Here is a 17,341-nt window from a genome sequence, read left to right as displayed (position 1 = left end):
TTTCCATACTGGAATAATTTCAAATTAATAAATCTCTATTTTGAATTAAATTATGTTTTAATTAATATTTGTACAAAGTTAAGATCAAATGGATATGCTGTTTCATCTCTGACCGGAAGAAAACGTAACAAATTTTAAGGAAGTAGAAACAAGGGATGTATGATGCATGTAAAAATCTGAACATGTTTTTTAATTAGATATTCTACGTTTTGAGATATAAAGTTCTTTGTGAAACACTAACTTCCAGTGGCACAGGCTGTGTTTATAAGCTTTTTTACTCACGTGAAAATATTTACATAACTTAATTTACCTTTATTAAACTATTTCAAAACGATTTTAATATTGATGCATATGCATGCCTTCTATAACATTACAATTATTGTCTGGCATTATTAAAATGGTTGATTACATAGTAGAGATTTCTTGAACAATTTTGATATGTGATAAATTATGTCATCAGACTGGTTATCAATTATATCTTGATATCAGGTTTGAGTTCAGTTAATTACAAGTGGTGGTCAAGTGTCAATACTATGAGTACCTTATAAATATGCAGCATAAATTATGCCCAAACAAGGGTAAACTCAGCTTGTGCCCCTTATTTTAAGTCAAACTTACTTTAATTAAAGAATGTATATATGTATATATACAAATAAGGAATTATGCATTTATATGTAAATTGTTATAATTAATATGCATAAAACATGTTGCTTATCTTAGTGATTCTGTGATGGATTCTGATTTGCATAAAGTGACAGGTTTATAATTCAATTCTGCATGTCCTAATTATTATTATAACTGGACAACACTCCTTTTAACTAAATGACCTGTTTCATACACACATAAATTTGTACACTTAGCCAGTGAGACCTGTTTTATATTTACAGGAGAATGGTAGAGTAACAAAGAGTTAAATAGGTATGTCCTAATTATTATAACTGGAGAGATTGTTCTTGATATTTAATTCAAACCTTATTTCCATACACACACTAAATGACCCATTCCATACATACATGTACAGCAGCCAGCGAGATCTGTTCTATAACAATGTATATTTTTACAGGAGAATGGTAGAGTAACAAAGAGTTAAATCTGTATGTCCCTAATTAGCATAACTGGATAGACTATAATAAAGTGAAGGAGTTGTATTGACGTCATCAGCACACAATGCATTGACTATACCATGTACACACACTACATGATGTAGGTCTACTATGTGTCACCTCTGTTACAATCACTGACTGTTTCTACCAGCTTTACACAGTCACATTTCAGCTACAGTCACATCAACTCCAAGCCACAGTTTGGCCCACATACATGTATCACCCCACCCAAAAATTACCACATTTCAAGTACGGTATGTTTAAAGTGTGGAATGCTGTAAGGTACTGTGCAGCCTGCAGCAATCTAATCCACATGCTAATACACAAATTTACAGTCTTCCGTCATACTTGATTTCAAATAGAATATAACAAATGAATTCACCTTGACATTTACAATACCAACCTTTAATTATTTCAATTTGCAAAGGAGTCGTTTCCTGTAACAACTCATCCATAATTTGAAAAAAGCCGAATAGAACACAAGGTTCTTCATTTAATGTAACAGTACCTCGATCAGTTATTCCCATTTCTAGAAGTATCTGATCATCATGAATATATTTTATGCATGTATTGATGGCAGCTACCGAATACTGCACACAACATATTTTTTATATTGACTAGCAATCTACTACACTGACTAAAGTTCAATACATACATTTTCTTGTTATCTTTTTCGGCTACTAACAGCAAATGAAACAATAATGCTATAAATATTTTAACTGCAAATCAAATGTATTTTTGGAAAATGCTATTTTACATGAATTTACTTACAGGAACATATGCACATATTTTTCTCAATCTTTCTGGTGAAAAGCAGTTATTTACCAAATAGATTTGTTCATTTCTGTAAGTTACAGAAAATCTTGCAAAGCTTTTGTTAAAATATTAACTGAAATATCTAGATGAATTTCAAAAATAAAATTTGATCTGCATATATATATATATATATATATATATATATATATATATATATATATATATATATATATATATATATATATATATATATATATATATATATATATATATATATATATATATATATATATATATATATATATGTATATATACATGTATATTACACCTGACGATCCTTCGGGTGAAACGGTCCGTAGTGTAATTCCACTATGTAATATCAGACTCGTCTTCTTTCATTTTTATGTATATATACATGTATATATATATATGTATATACATATATGTATATGTATGTTTGTATACATGTACAAGATCTTGTGACTAGTAAAAGAAAACATTAATACATAGATGCATGTATTAAAAGGAGACAAGGAAAATTTAAAGGTGTAAAACGTAAATGAAATAATTTCTATATTTTTCTGATCATTGGTATAATTATTCATTGACAATGATGAATGGAATGATTTCATATTGTGGTGTTAAGTTTATGTTTATGTAGGACGACTAGTGCACACGTATATGATGGGTTTTTTAAAAGTACGATTTGATTATCTTGAAAATGTCACTACTCTGGCAACTGAGGTCTCAATTTAATAAGATAGATATTGGAAATCTCCAAAATGTACATGATGGAAGTTCATCAGGAAAACCCCCATACTGTGAGTATAATCAAGTATAAATTTTACCACAGCCTCCATCTACATGTATCCCTACCTGTTATTAGGGTTGTAAAACCTTGTCACTCATTCTTACATCTAGTTGTATCGATACATTTGTATGTAATACTAGTCTGCCCTTAGCCCATACCTACCCTGTTATCAGAGCTCAGAAAACTAAGTGAAGCCCATACCTACCCCAGTTACCAGAGCTCAGAAACCTTAGTGAAGCCCTTAGCCCATACCTACCCCAGTTACCAGAGCTCAGAAACCTTAGTGAAGCCCTTAGCCCATACCTATCCCTGTTACCAGAGCTCAGAAACCTTAGTGAAGCCCTTAGCCCATACCTATCCCTGTTACCAGAGCTCAGAAACCTACAGTAAAGCCCTTAGCCCATACCTATCCCTGTTACCAGAGCTCAGAAACCTTAGTGAAGCCCTTAGCCCATACCTATCCCTGTTACCAGAGCTCAGAAACCTCAGTGAAGCCCTTAGCCCATACCTACCCCAGTTACCAGAGCTCAGAAACCTTAGTGAAGCCCTTAGCCCATACCTATCCCTGTTACCAGAGCTCAGAAACCTACAGTAAAGCCCACTACATGTAGCCACCTACAAGTACCTCCCCTTGTTACCAGAGCTTAGAAACCTTAGTATTAAGCCCACACCTACCTCTCCTGGTTACCAGAGCTCTGAAACTTCAGTGAAATCAGATAATACAATATTTACTCAACAACTGAGTTTTGGAAGGCAAACCCGTTTTAAATATATATCCAAGGTTTAATTCTTTGTGGTGTAATAATGGTAAAACTATTGCTAGACTAGCTTACATAGTTAACTATACTAAAACTAGGACTCATCTCTTTCTCTTTCTCTCTTTTTTCATTTGCTAGTGATGCTGATGCTAACATTATCATCAGACTAATCCTACGACCCAGAGTGATACATCATGTATATGAAAGTGTAATGACAGCTAGGACTACAGTAGTTTATTACATACATTGTACCTGTCATTTCCAAATGATGGATTGAATCATATGCATGTAACATTCAATTTATTGAAATTTGTACAAACACAAATCATCGTTTGTAAAAAAGTTAATATGAAAAATATAACTCAATAATATAATATATACACCTTGGAAATTTCAATGAATATTTATAATATTAGATTTAGGAAGGCAGAATATGTAATACATGTACATGTATGCTATAGAAAATTACATTTGAAAATGAAAACCTGTTGGTCTCAACAAAACTCAACTGTGTGTGTGTGTGTGTGTGTGTGTGTGTGTGTGTGTGTGTGTGTGTGTGTGTGTGTGTGTGTGTGTGTGTAATAATGTACATATACAAATGTAAATGAATGCATACACAACATGCATGCATATACACACTGCTCACCAAAGTATTACTTAATTTTTCTATTTATAATGAAATACCATTTTCTATTTTTTAAAATAAAAAATACATTTCAATATTTTTAGTTATAGTTCCCCCTATTATATTAAAATTAATATACTTGAATGTTATGAGTCACTTCCATATAATAGTCAATAAATGACACAATTGAATGTAATAGGGATAAACTTTAATTGCACAGGGGAAAGAACTTGTTCCTGTGGTTACTATGGTGATTCTGAATGATTGACAATGTTGTCTTGGCAACACCATCTCTAACCAATCAGATTGTAATTGACCTCATATTACTTTGATGTCAGTTACAGCACTACGTGTTTTATGTCACTATTTAGAGGGACACTTGTAACACAATGTGCATCTGATGATAGTCTACAAACCATATGTGTGCTCATTTTCTACATGTTCTCTCTCTCTCTCTCTCCACATACAGTAAAATGAACAAATTTTACCGAAAATCTAGTTACATCTCCTGCTGGGGAAATTGTGAACAGCATGTGTGAGTAGTAATTCATCACACACACTGACTGGCAGTTGTGATTGGTTACTTTGTTCAGTTTACTACAAACTCAACTTCTAGTCTTAAAGTAAGTCATGTGAAAATACGATAATGCAATCACGTTTATATGAATGCTCCAATAGCATTAAAAACCACTGTCGGTGTAAGAACAAAAGATCATACCAGAGAGAACTATTTGACTAAACGGTAGAGAGAAAGAGTGCAGAATACGAACATACACGTACAGGTTTTAGACTAATATAAATCTGATCACTATGTTACATCAGATAACTTAATATTCACTTTATAATTAATAGTCTGTCTGTGATTTAATTCAACAGGTTTAATAGACAAATTAATTGATATATTCACAGTATTTTATTTGGATTTGCTGAGATCTACAGTTTTGAAAACAATCGAAAAGACTGCAACGTACTTAAAATGTGCTGTTGATTCAAACAACAGATTCAGTAAAATTTACTCACACAGTATACATATAGTATCCGAGTTCATACACCAAATTACAATGTATGTTTCCAAAAGTGTTGAAAAATCTAGTTTCAATTTAACAGCTTCAAAACAATTGCACAGAATCTGTATTTGATATCAACCCACTAACCCACAGTCAAGCAATCTTTACACAGATTCATAACTATTCAAAATTATGCTAATTAAGCTATTATTCATAGGTAACCCATGTACATGTAGTCAAAATTATGCTAATTAAGCTATTATTCATAGGTAGCCTATGTACATGTAGTCAAAATTATGCGAATTAAGCTATTATTCATAGGTAGCCTATGTACATGTAGTTAAAATTATGCGAATTAAGCTATTATTCATAGGTAGCCTATGTACATGTAGTTAAAATTATGCGAATTAAGCTATTATTCATAGGTAGCCTATGTACATGTAGTCAAAATTATGCGAATTAAGCTATTATTCATAGGTAGCCTATGTACATGTAGTCAAAATTATGCGAATTAAGCTATTATTCATAGGTAGCCTATGTACATGTAGTTAAAATTATGCTAATTATGCTAATCATTCAAATAGTGGAATTATATGTCAATTTTATCCCATGTCTATCTCCCTCTTTTAAGACTACATGTACATGGGCTAACTGCTCATAAAAGGTGACTAAACATTAAAAACTTTCACACTATAGCTCGGCAGTTCTATTTTCTGTCTATCCACGTTGTTGTGATTCTCCATCACAATTCAGAGAGTTTTCAAAAAATGTCTGTGAGAAGGCCATCTAAGCCTGCATCCATTAACCTACAGAATGTACATGTGCAACCCTTTTTTCCACCCAACAAGCTACTTTCAGCATCAGTTCACTTCTACTGTTAATTTGTTTGAATCTACGCAGTGAAACACTTGACACAGCTGTAGACAAAAAGACCAGGATGACCCACACAGCCAGCTATACAGAGATGGAGTAGGGATCCAAAACACCACATGCTAGACTAGCATGCTAATGGTGATACACATTGTTAGCACAGATACCTTGAATAGTTCACATAGAATTTGGGAGTTCATACATTCACCCACATCAGGGACTGTCTCAATTTATCACATACCTACTTGACACTGAAGTTGGTAAATGTGTGTCATGCTTCAGAAGTGTTCTGTCACGCTTATTAAGCTGTAGTACTCTTTGAATGATTATAATATTATGCTAATATTTTCACATGATGAGAAATGGCTGATTCCAATGTCCATGTGTATACGGTATTGTAAACATGTCACAGTATATCTATGTTTCAATGTTGTATTAGCATTATGCAAACCATTATGCAAATGACAATGCTAATGATATGTAAATTATTATGCAAATTAGTTGTCATCCTTGTAACCTATCATGGGGAGATACACTCTAATCTATACATGTAGTGTATCTTCTTACTTTGAACAGAGTGGTGGATCAAGTACATACTGAAGTATAGTCATTTGTTTTTCAGCACCCACCTGTGGGCTCTTCACTGCTATGTGACACCCAAAATTGTGCTTTACAAATTATAGGCATGTCTAATGTGAAGGAAGGCGTTCATTAAAAGTCACTGAAATAGAAATTACACCCATCTAATATACTGGCCACATGATCAATAAATGATAACAACACTACACTTTTAAAGCATCCTTCCACAATGAATGTTTGTCCTAAGAATATTATTATCCAGGGTACAGACCCAGGTCAAAGGTTGACAACAGACTGAAAGATTACAATTTGTCTTCAATTTGCATTACCTGCAACTCACACATTTTTAAAAAAAAACTGTTTTATTGATATTCTCTTCATATTGTACACCAAACAGTATTGAATCACCTGTATGTAAACATATTTGTGAACACATAATCAATATGGTACAATAAATCCAATCAAATTATTTTGAGTCCACACCTAAAATAAATCAAGATTTCAACCTTTTACTGTACTACATTTATGAATATTATTGACAACCAACTAACATGTATAATATGTCTAATAATGGTAATAACAATGGTCAGTTCATATATTGTTGACTCTGTGATTAAAAAAAATAATACTGATGTTACAGCCAGTGCAGCTTTAAGGGTCAGAAGAACACCTGAAACAGCTGATACAGTGAAGAAGTGATGAAGATTTCAACTTGAGATGTGATTATTACCTATCAATAAAACAAATTGACTACATATACAAATACACAACACCAAGACTACTTACGAAACTTCATATTTAAGAATTTTTTTCAGGCTTTGACTTACAAATTAATTACAAGTCCCAAACAATTAATCCTTGAGTGGTTTCTGAGGTCAAAGGTCACACAGTACCTGGGAGTGAGAAATGACATTTTGCACTGCATGCTGGGAAGACAACCCTGGTAGCAAGGTGTTCTGTAAATACATGTAATACATCACAGTGGTAGGTGACATATTTGTTACTAATGGCACACTTTTACAACAACATGTATGTCATGGGATTGGCTACCAAGTTTTCTTTCTCAGCTTTTACCCATCTTATGACAAAATCTCATCTAATAATATATTATAACTTTATCCACTCTTATCAGTAAAATTCTTATATTCTCAAATTTGTTTTTCCTCTTTACCAAAAATTCTAAAATTCTCCACTTACCGGTACCCCCCCCCCCCCCTCCTAAGTATTTTTATTCAACCTTTTACTTTCTTATATTTTTTAGACTAAGAAATTTGAAATTCTCTTGTTCAAATTATTTCTTCTTACAGAATATTATAAAATTTTCCTATTTTTTGGTTTTTATTACCTTCTTGCCAAAAATATTGCATTTTCACTATTGAATGTAAAATTCACATTTATTTCTAAATTTGTACAAATTTGAATCACAAGGTATGACTTGTATATTATCTTCTCATGGCAATTGAGATTTCCTGATTGGAAAATAAATTTACCAGAAGAAATTGCAGGATTGAGATTTGACTTGGCATTCAATCACTATGTGACAGTTTTTACATTGAGATTTGACTTGGCATTCAATCACTATGTGACAGGTTTTACATTGAGATATGACTTGGCATTCATTTACTATGTGACAGTTTTCACATTGAGATTTGACTTGGCATTCAATCACTATGTGACAGTTTTCACATTCAGATTTGACTTGGCATTCAATCACTATGTGACAGTTTTTACATTCAGATTTGACTTGGCATTCAATCACTATGTGACAGTTTTCACATTGAGATTTGACTTGGCATTCAATCACTATGTGACAGGTTTTACATTGAGATTTGACTTGGCATTCAATCACTATGTGACAGTTTTCACATTGAGATTTGACTTGGCATTCAATCACTATGTGACAGGTTTTACATTGAGATATGACTTGGCATTCAATCACTATGTGACAGTTTTTACATTGAGATTTGACTTGGCATTCAATCACTATGTGACAGGTTTTACATTGAGATATGACTTGGCATTCAATCACTATGTGACAGTTTTTACATTGAGATTTGACTTGGCATTCAATCACTATGTGACAGGTTTTACATTGAGATATGACTTGGCATTCAATCACTATGTGACAGTTTTTACATTGAGATTTGACTTGGCATTCAATCACTATGTGACAGGTTTTACATTGAGATATGACTTGGCATTCAATCACTATGTGACAGTTTTCACATTGAGATTTGACTTGGCATTCAATCACTATGTGACAGTTTTTACATTCAGATTTGACTTGGCATTCATTCACTATGTGACAGTTTTCACATTGAGATTTGACTTGGCATTCAATCACTATGTGACAGTTTTTACATTCAGATTTGACTTGGCATTCAATCACTATGTGACAGTTTTCACATTGAGATTTGACTTGGCATTCAATCACTATGTGACAGGTTTTACATTGAGATATGACTTGGCATTCAATCACTATGTGACAGTTTTTACATTGAGATTTGACTTGGCATTCAATCACTATGTGACAGTTTTTACATTGAGATTTGACTTGGCATTCAATCACTATGTGACAGTTTTCACATTGAGATTTGACTTGGCATTCAATCACTATGTGACAGTTTTTACATAGAGATTTGACTTGGCATTCAATCACTATGTGACAGTTTTCACATTGAGATTTGACTTGGCATTCAATCACTATGTGACAGGTTTTACATTGAGATATGACTTGGCATTCAATCACTATGTGACAGTTTTTACATTGAGATTTGACTTGGCATTCAATCACTATGTGACAGTTTTTACATTGAGATTTGACTTAGCATTCAATCACTGTCACTGTGTGGCAGTTTTTACATTTTTACAGGAAACATGTAATAAATCTGAACATTTACAACTGGGGACACTTCAAGGCCTTTATGGAGTAGTGGGTGCCAGTCTATGATTTCTGAAAATTAATATTATAAAACCCTTTGACATGCGAGTGCCAGACTGAGAGTGATGTACTGCAGGAACAATGAGGGTTGAGTGACATGATATATCCTAGGGACAATCGCATAATGTCACACAAGCTGAATAAACAAACATCGTTGATTTAGAAAAGGAAAATGGTCTGGCATCAATGCAAATTTCAGAAACTTTTAAGCCTTCAATGAATCAACAGGTTCTGTATTTAGTACTGACAATGTGAAATGTTGATAAGTTGATTAAAATATACTTCTTATGTGATATACAGTGCTGGGTTACCGGTAGTAACTTTATCATCATGTTTTTTTACATTGCATCAATCATAATAGTGTGGCCACAGCGGCCCGCTACAAATTTCATCATGGTTTACATCATATATAAACGTGTGACTGTCGATTTCAAACTTGTGAACGTTTATTTAGAGGAATACATTTTGTCATTAATACATATACATGTAGAAAGTTGTAAAATGTCCAGGGTTTACAACAAACACAGTGTTTGATTTGATTTGATTTGATTTGGGGATTCATTACCGTGAAGAACATTACCATATACCACTGTTGGGGGAACACAGCCAATATATGGATGATTTAATAATCCTGTCCTGTCAGAAATAACTTAACAACTTTAAAGGACTGAGAAATAAATTCCCTTTTTTTTCCTTTCCACTATTGATTCCCAGGGACTTGGATAATCTCTTGAATCAGGTGTCAGGCTTGGAAAATTACTTTACTACTTCACTATACCTCAAAGAAATGACTTTTTGACATTTTTTTGTACAATAAGAATATTGATAGCACATATTCTGACATGTACATCATGTACACATCATGACATGTTCTATTTATTCTATGTATTGATAGCACATATTCTGACATGTATGTACATGTATGGTTCTAACTTCTAGGTATTCTATGCATTGATAGAACATATTCTGATCATATACATGACATGTACATGTATGTATGGTTCAGGGTATTCTATGTTTTAAGTTTTCTAAGTTTCTATTCTAAGTTTTTTTTATACTACATTGTACTATTCATAACTTGTCAATTTGCTATTGGCTTTGCTAACCACTCATTTTCATTTTGATGACAAATAAATAAATTTAGCACTTAGTACAGAGCTAGAAACCATGAACAACATATCAAATTTCTGTTCTGCCATCATCAATATTTCCAAGAACGCACAATCTATCATTTTGGCAGCTATATTTTCAACACTTTCAAATGTACATGTTAATTTCAATATATCATATGACACCTGTGTGATCAACAGACTCAGTATAGTCTATTCAGCAAACAATTCATAGATAACCACTATTAAAATGTTTTACAATTTCAACTATATTTGCATTTTAGAATTAGAATAACGTTGGTGGAGGGTCTATGTGTAGAACCATTAATTTTAAATTTAAGTTCAGAAATTCAAAAATTCGACAACATTTTGAATTTCATGTCTACAGGTGAAGGTCGTTGACCTGGCCAATGGAGTCCTTAACCTTTGACCCTTCACCTCATGCATTTGCAGTCTTGTCAATTTGTGCTTTATTAGTAATAATATGATTACTTTAATAATTTGACTTGGGCTGGGCTTTATGACTCAAGTCAAGAAAAAAAGCTGCATCCTGCTACAAGTATAGGAGAGTAAAATATGTGCAATAATTCCCATGTGACCCCTGACCTCATACATAGGTACATGTAGTCTTGTCAAATTTTAGAATTTGAATAACATAAGTGTTTCCATGATTTGACTAAATAACAAATCTTCTGACTAAATTATGACTTCACTCCTGAAAAAAAAAAAAGAGCTACAGTTTTGCAGGAACGGTGAAAAATATAAATGTCATTCCCATTTGACCCTTGACCTTCTTTAATATGTAAATGTTTGGAGTCTTTTTTTTTTTTTTAGTAAAGCACTTGTTTCTGTGCCTTGACATAATAATAAGTGAAGTCAGTTTAAATCAAGACTTCAATCCAGAAAAAAAGAACGACAGAATTGTCTGAACAATGAAATATGTGGATGTCAATTCCCATTTGAACAATTGTAGTCTCCGCGTATAAATGTTTGAGGCCTTGCAATGGGTAAGTAAGAACAGGTTGCAGTCATCTATATCTATGGAGTTGTAAATCATTATTATCTTTACAGTTACATTGTATCGCTTTATGTTTGAGTTTTTACGGCTCTGTTTTAGTCTACAAAATCTGATGTCATCTTACAAGTGTCCGTGTCATCTATCTTATCGTAGCATCTCAAATGACATTATGGGGATTACATAGACTAGAGATGTACTGGTCATACCAATGACATGGACATGTCACATTATCCATCCCTTTTCTAATCAACCAGTATGCATGACAATAAAATGGTCATACCTGCTTCTAAATTCATAATTTTTGAAGTTACAGTATTCTTTAATATTATAATGACGGACAATTTATGAAAAAGTGAGATTTTTTTAGCCTAAAATAAGAATTTTTTTTCAAATTCATGGTGAAGCTTTTGTAGCAGTTCATGAATGAAATTGAATAAAAAATGAAATTTCTCTGTCATAATATCAGATTTTAGGAAAATTGAGACAACTATGGTACAATATTTATCCTACAATGTACTTGCACCGTCAGACCAAACACTATAGTCAAAATACTAGTAGTTAGTGAAATGTCATTTACAATCAGATCAAATTAGCCATTTCTTTTAAAACCAGTCACACATTTTAGTAGTGCATTAACTATTGAACATAAACGATTACAAGATTAAGGCATAAAAACATATTTATCAATAAAACCCTTTGCCATTCTGTTTTATTTTTTTTATTTGTCTGTTTGCCATTTTATAAAAGATAGATTTTAGCACCTTTGCCTGCACTGTGTTATAAGTGTTTTCATTTTTCCTTTCCATTGAAAATTTCACGGCTTAAACTAAGTATTATTTGCCTTTCTCTTTTAAGATAAGTACACTCTTTGCAGGTTTATTTCTTCTAACAGATAGATTTTGTAGTCTTTTTGCTTTTTATCCAAAACACCCAATTACTGAGAACTCTCTTAAGTTTGCCCTTTTTAATGAAAGATTGGCCTAGACTCTTTTCTCTTTTTCTGTTTATATACATATTAGTTTGTTTTTTTATTACATGTACATGTAGCCTCTTTGCCTGTTTTTTTTTATGTCTGTGTACATGTACAAGTAGTCTCTTAGTCTTAGCCTGTTTTTTTTTTACCATTTTGTGTCTGTTTAGATATATTTTTACATATACATGTACTTTAAACTCTGAACCCGTTTTTATTTAAACCATAGCCATACATGTAACCTCTTCTTTTGCCAGATTTTTTTCTTAATATAGATGTATACATGGAATTCTAGCCTCTTAGTCTGTTTTTTTTTAAACGCAGACCTTGCCTCTCTGATTGTTTTTTTATTATCTTTTTAAAGCTAGCCCTCCTTCTTTTCACACTCTACATTTTGTGTGTGTGTGTCTTTCCAGTAACCTATTGCACATGTATAATATATATGCCTGTAGGCAGGCTGTCGCTATCCTACACACACCCCAAAAATAAAATTTGTCAGTGCCGTCATTGACGTCAAACGCACACAAGTTTAAATTACAGTCACTTATGATGAAAACAGAAACCTTACATGGTGACTGCCTAGGGATGGATCAAGTCTTTTACAAATTTCATGACGTCATACCTCTCTCGCCTTGCATAAATTTCAACGACCACTCACATTGCAAAAAAAAACCACACTATCAAGCCAACTAGTCTATTTGTACGTCACGCCACAGACTGAGTGTAGCTTTCAAAAAATAATACACTTTCACAAGTATATATTGTGTCTTTGAATTTTACACATACAAATTGTACCACAAAAAATCATTTCAGTACTAAATCTTATTAGATTTGGAAGTCAAAATTGGATTTAAACATCCCCATATTTATCATACTATCAATCACACTATTTATATTATGCAGATTTCAAACACTTGAACACATGAGTTTAGTGGCAATGTTTGTAGAGAATTGACTTTTGGCATTTGCAACTGATTTTCATCTGAGCATGTGTACTCATTAATTATAACAATATCAATCCATTCCCTCATTACACATCCCTTCCTCTGTACAGATTATTCAAAGTTACACAGTCTGTAACTCCACGCATCTGAGACTCCAGTTTTGGCTAAAGACAAGCGTACAAAATGTATAACACCAGAGTAAAAATTATGGTATCGACAAGCAGATCAGCATGAAGAGAACATGATAAGGGTACTTGAGTATGCACAATTTGGTAAACCAAAATATGACATACTTCTAATTTTTCTTCAAAATTTGGTATCCAAAAAATTGTCATATATATGTACGTTATCCATAGTGAGAATACATTGTATACTATGTCTGAACACATGTAATTGGTGAGAATTATTCCAGTTGTGAGATATGATTCAACAGCCTACATACATGTATATTAGTAATTGTTGGAATATAACATTCAGATATTTCAATATAAAAATAAAATTCACCACCAAAATTCATACACGGACTGTGCCCCTTTAACTTAGGTTGATGAGTACTTGAATGTCTGATGATGTAACAATCATGTTTTTTTCATTTGACGTGTATACATATAATTTACAAATACTGGCAAATTATTGAACATTTTCAATCATGTACCAAAACCAGCCTTACAATGTAGTTAGTTAGACTTCAAAAATCCACCTGTTGTGTCTTCAACACATTATTTCAATAAATCACATCACTTCACTGTTTGGATAGAGTTCACAATGTACATGCCTTCCATTTACAATGCCTGCATGGATTCACACATTACAAACATGTCTTTTAAAATACCATACATCATTACATGTACAGCTGATAACAAAGCTCAAAACAATATTATCAATATTTTCACACCGATATCTTAAATTTGTCAACTCCTGTTTTACTCTTTTTTTTAAACACCGATCTATCAACAAGGTTCCGGGCATAGCTGATGGCAAGACATCATGATAACAAAATCTCTGAGGAATTGTCTATAAGGCTTATAGTATCAAAATTTTGACATGAAGAACAGTTGTCTAACGCTGCAGAGATACCATACTATCCATTTAATCCTCATGGTCCCCACTATTAAGACAGTACTAATCCAAAACTGTGGGATTCAAACATTGGGGTAACAGTCTTGGGTAATAGATGGTTTCAATATGACAAATGTATAAATATTCCTCAGTTTATTTTAAAACTTTGGTAACAGCAAATATAGGTTCAACCTGAATCTTGAGGACAGAAAACTAGCCGCACACTCTACTCTGACCCTGTTTGCAAAGCATCTTTAGGTCAGTAAAATCAAATTACCATTCATTAGCTCTCATTGTATGAAAGCTCAATTTACAGAAAGCAGCTGACATTACAAAGTAATATTTCATGTGTAAACTGACAATTGAAATTGAAAAACAGAAACACTATGACAGCTATTTGTTAACTAAGAAGCAATAAAAAATGTTGGCTAAGTTACACACCACAGACAAACCAAACCACATCAAGAAATGCTGAGAGAGAAAAAAAGACATCATTCAAGTGTCTGAGTTGTTTCTTTTACACAGTAATCTGGACTACATTTGCATAGGCTATCACCTAGTCCCCATGTCTTGTAAAATATGATCACTGTTGACCCCAGACCAATGAGTTAGAGTGCACCGTTCTTAAAAACAGTAACTATCTCTAAATTATAGAATTCAGGTAGAAAACATGACAGGTCTCACGATATCAATGAACTGAAACTGAGTATATCTTTCAAGGAATTAACGCAGCAAATTCTAATGAAACAGTAACTATAAATTGACAGTGCTGTGAAGACAGACACATCAAAGTAAATAACCACTACACAGACTACTACTACTACTACTACTACAGAATTCAGGTCACCGGTTGAAAACAAACATCATAACGCACCCTAAAAGTATATCATAGAATTGATACACATAAAAATCACCCCGGCCCCTCACTTCAAGTCTTGCACACTAACAACTAATGTATACCACACACCTGGAAAATTATGCTTGACACAATCATTATTATAAGGCTTGGTCTCTACTGGATTGCAAATATACAATATTATCTATCACTTGGGTGTTTGTCTCCTATAAACAAAATACACACAATCCCCCTGTACATGTACACTGTTCGCTGTACACACTGTGGTATGGTTTACTAGGTTATGAAAACAGCAGGGATGTGTACTCCTTTCCATCCACAACAGCTAGCTATAACACTTAACACCAGCAAGACTGACACCTCTGTCTATGAACACATCAAGCTAGGCCTACTAGCTGTGTATGTGTGTGTATGTGTGAATGGAAGAAACAGACCCATTATACTCCCAACCTTGCCTCAATAGATGCTTACATAACACCCCAGTCTAATCTAGTCCCTTTGCGATCTATCTACAATATGAACAACATCTACAGAGTGACAAATGTACACTTACCAGGCTCCCATACTGTAGAATTAAAAGAAGGTATACTTCTACACAGGGTAAGAAGGACAGCGTTGATCCTCAGCTAAAGCAGTCTAAACAGCTAGAGAAAGCAATTGACATGTACAGCTCAGCTACCACTCATTATTTGCATACATGAATTATTCATACATGCAAATATACTGTGTTGCATGCTGGGTGACTGCATAATTCATGCAATGGCAATATCTTTTAAGTTTTATGTTGGATGTCCCCTTGGGAAATAAAAAGTGTAACTTTGAAAGTTTAATAACTAATTTTCTAAGCTACATCGTGCCTGCAATTTTGCAATGTTTTGCAATTTGTTGAGTTAGAAATAACAACTTGATGTTCTTTCACACTGTACAAAAATGAATCATGAGTAAACAGGATAATCACTTCACACTTTTGATGTAAATTTTCGGATAGCCTAAAAAAATGTCTTTTGTTTTGCATAAATTTTGGTACATATACTGTAACTGAACAGGAATACAAAACAAGAGACAACAGTAAATTATATTTGAAAACTGACCATATTCTTGTAGATTATGGAGCAATTCAATTTCACTGGAAAAGTGAGAATGCTATTATTATACACAGAGGTACTATTGCCAAAAAAGAGGTAAAGTTTGGAATCAACTGCCCTGACTTTACACTGCCTACTTCGTCTTGGCTTTCAGTATATTATATTATAAAATAGTGTAAAACAGTGTTTGATATAATTTAGTATTTCTAACCTGTAGCAAAGACAATAAATCAGCAATCAATAACAAATCTTCAAATGATGCAATAATATTATAGTGGTTATAGTCTCCTTGGCATAACTCAGTATATAACTGTGACTTCCCTAGTTTCCATAATTCAGTATATAACTGTGACTTCCCTAGTTTCCATAATTCAGTATATAACTGTGGCTTCCCTAGTTTCGATAATTCAGTATATAACTGTGGCTTCCCTAGTTTCCATAATTCAGTATATAACTGTGACTTCCCTAGTTTCCATAATTCAGTATATAACTGTGGATTCTCTAGTTTCCATAATTCAGTATATAACTGTGACTTCCCTAGTTTCCATAATTCAGTATATAAGTGTGGCTTCCCTAGTTTCCATAATTCAGTATATAACTGTGACTTCCCTAGTTTCCATAATTCAGTATATAACTGTGACTTCCCTAGTTTCCATAATTCAGTATATAACTGTGACTTCCCTAGTTTCCATAATTCAGTATATAACTGTGACTTCCCTAGTTTCCATAATTCAGTATATAACTGTGACTTCCCTAGTTTCCATAATTCAGTATATAACTGTGGCTTCCCTAGTTTCCATAATTCAGTATATAACTGTGACTTCCCTAGTTTCCATAATTCAGTATATAA

At 33.0% G+C, this 17,341-nt stretch overlaps 1 protein-coding gene across 2 annotated transcripts in view; it reads right to left on the bottom strand.

Moving 5' to 3' along the window:
• Window positions 1-16,094, bottom strand: part of LOC144437226 (NACHT domain- and WD repeat-containing protein 1-like) — a 43,664-nt gene extending 27,570 nt beyond the window's left edge. The window contains exon 1 of one of the 2 annotated variants that reach the window (XM_078126123.1): window positions 15,960-16,094. In XM_078126123.1, the coding sequence (XP_077982249.1) occupies window positions 15,960-15,970 (11 nt within the window). In that variant the 5' untranslated portion in view covers window positions 15,971-16,094. The remainder of the gene's footprint in view (window positions 1-15,959) is intronic. The other variant, XM_078126124.1, reaches the window with a different exon arrangement.
• Window positions 16,095-17,341: the final 1,247 nt, after the last annotated feature.

The sequence above is a fragment of the Glandiceps talaboti genome, chromosome 7 (assembly GCF_964340395.1).
Source record: "Glandiceps talaboti chromosome 7, keGlaTala1.1, whole genome shotgun sequence".
Lineage (NCBI taxonomy): Eukaryota > Metazoa > Hemichordata > Enteropneusta > Spengelidae > Glandiceps > Glandiceps talaboti.
Note: the sequence above shows the minus strand (reverse complement) of the source record. Positions and strands in the feature narration are given on the sequence as shown.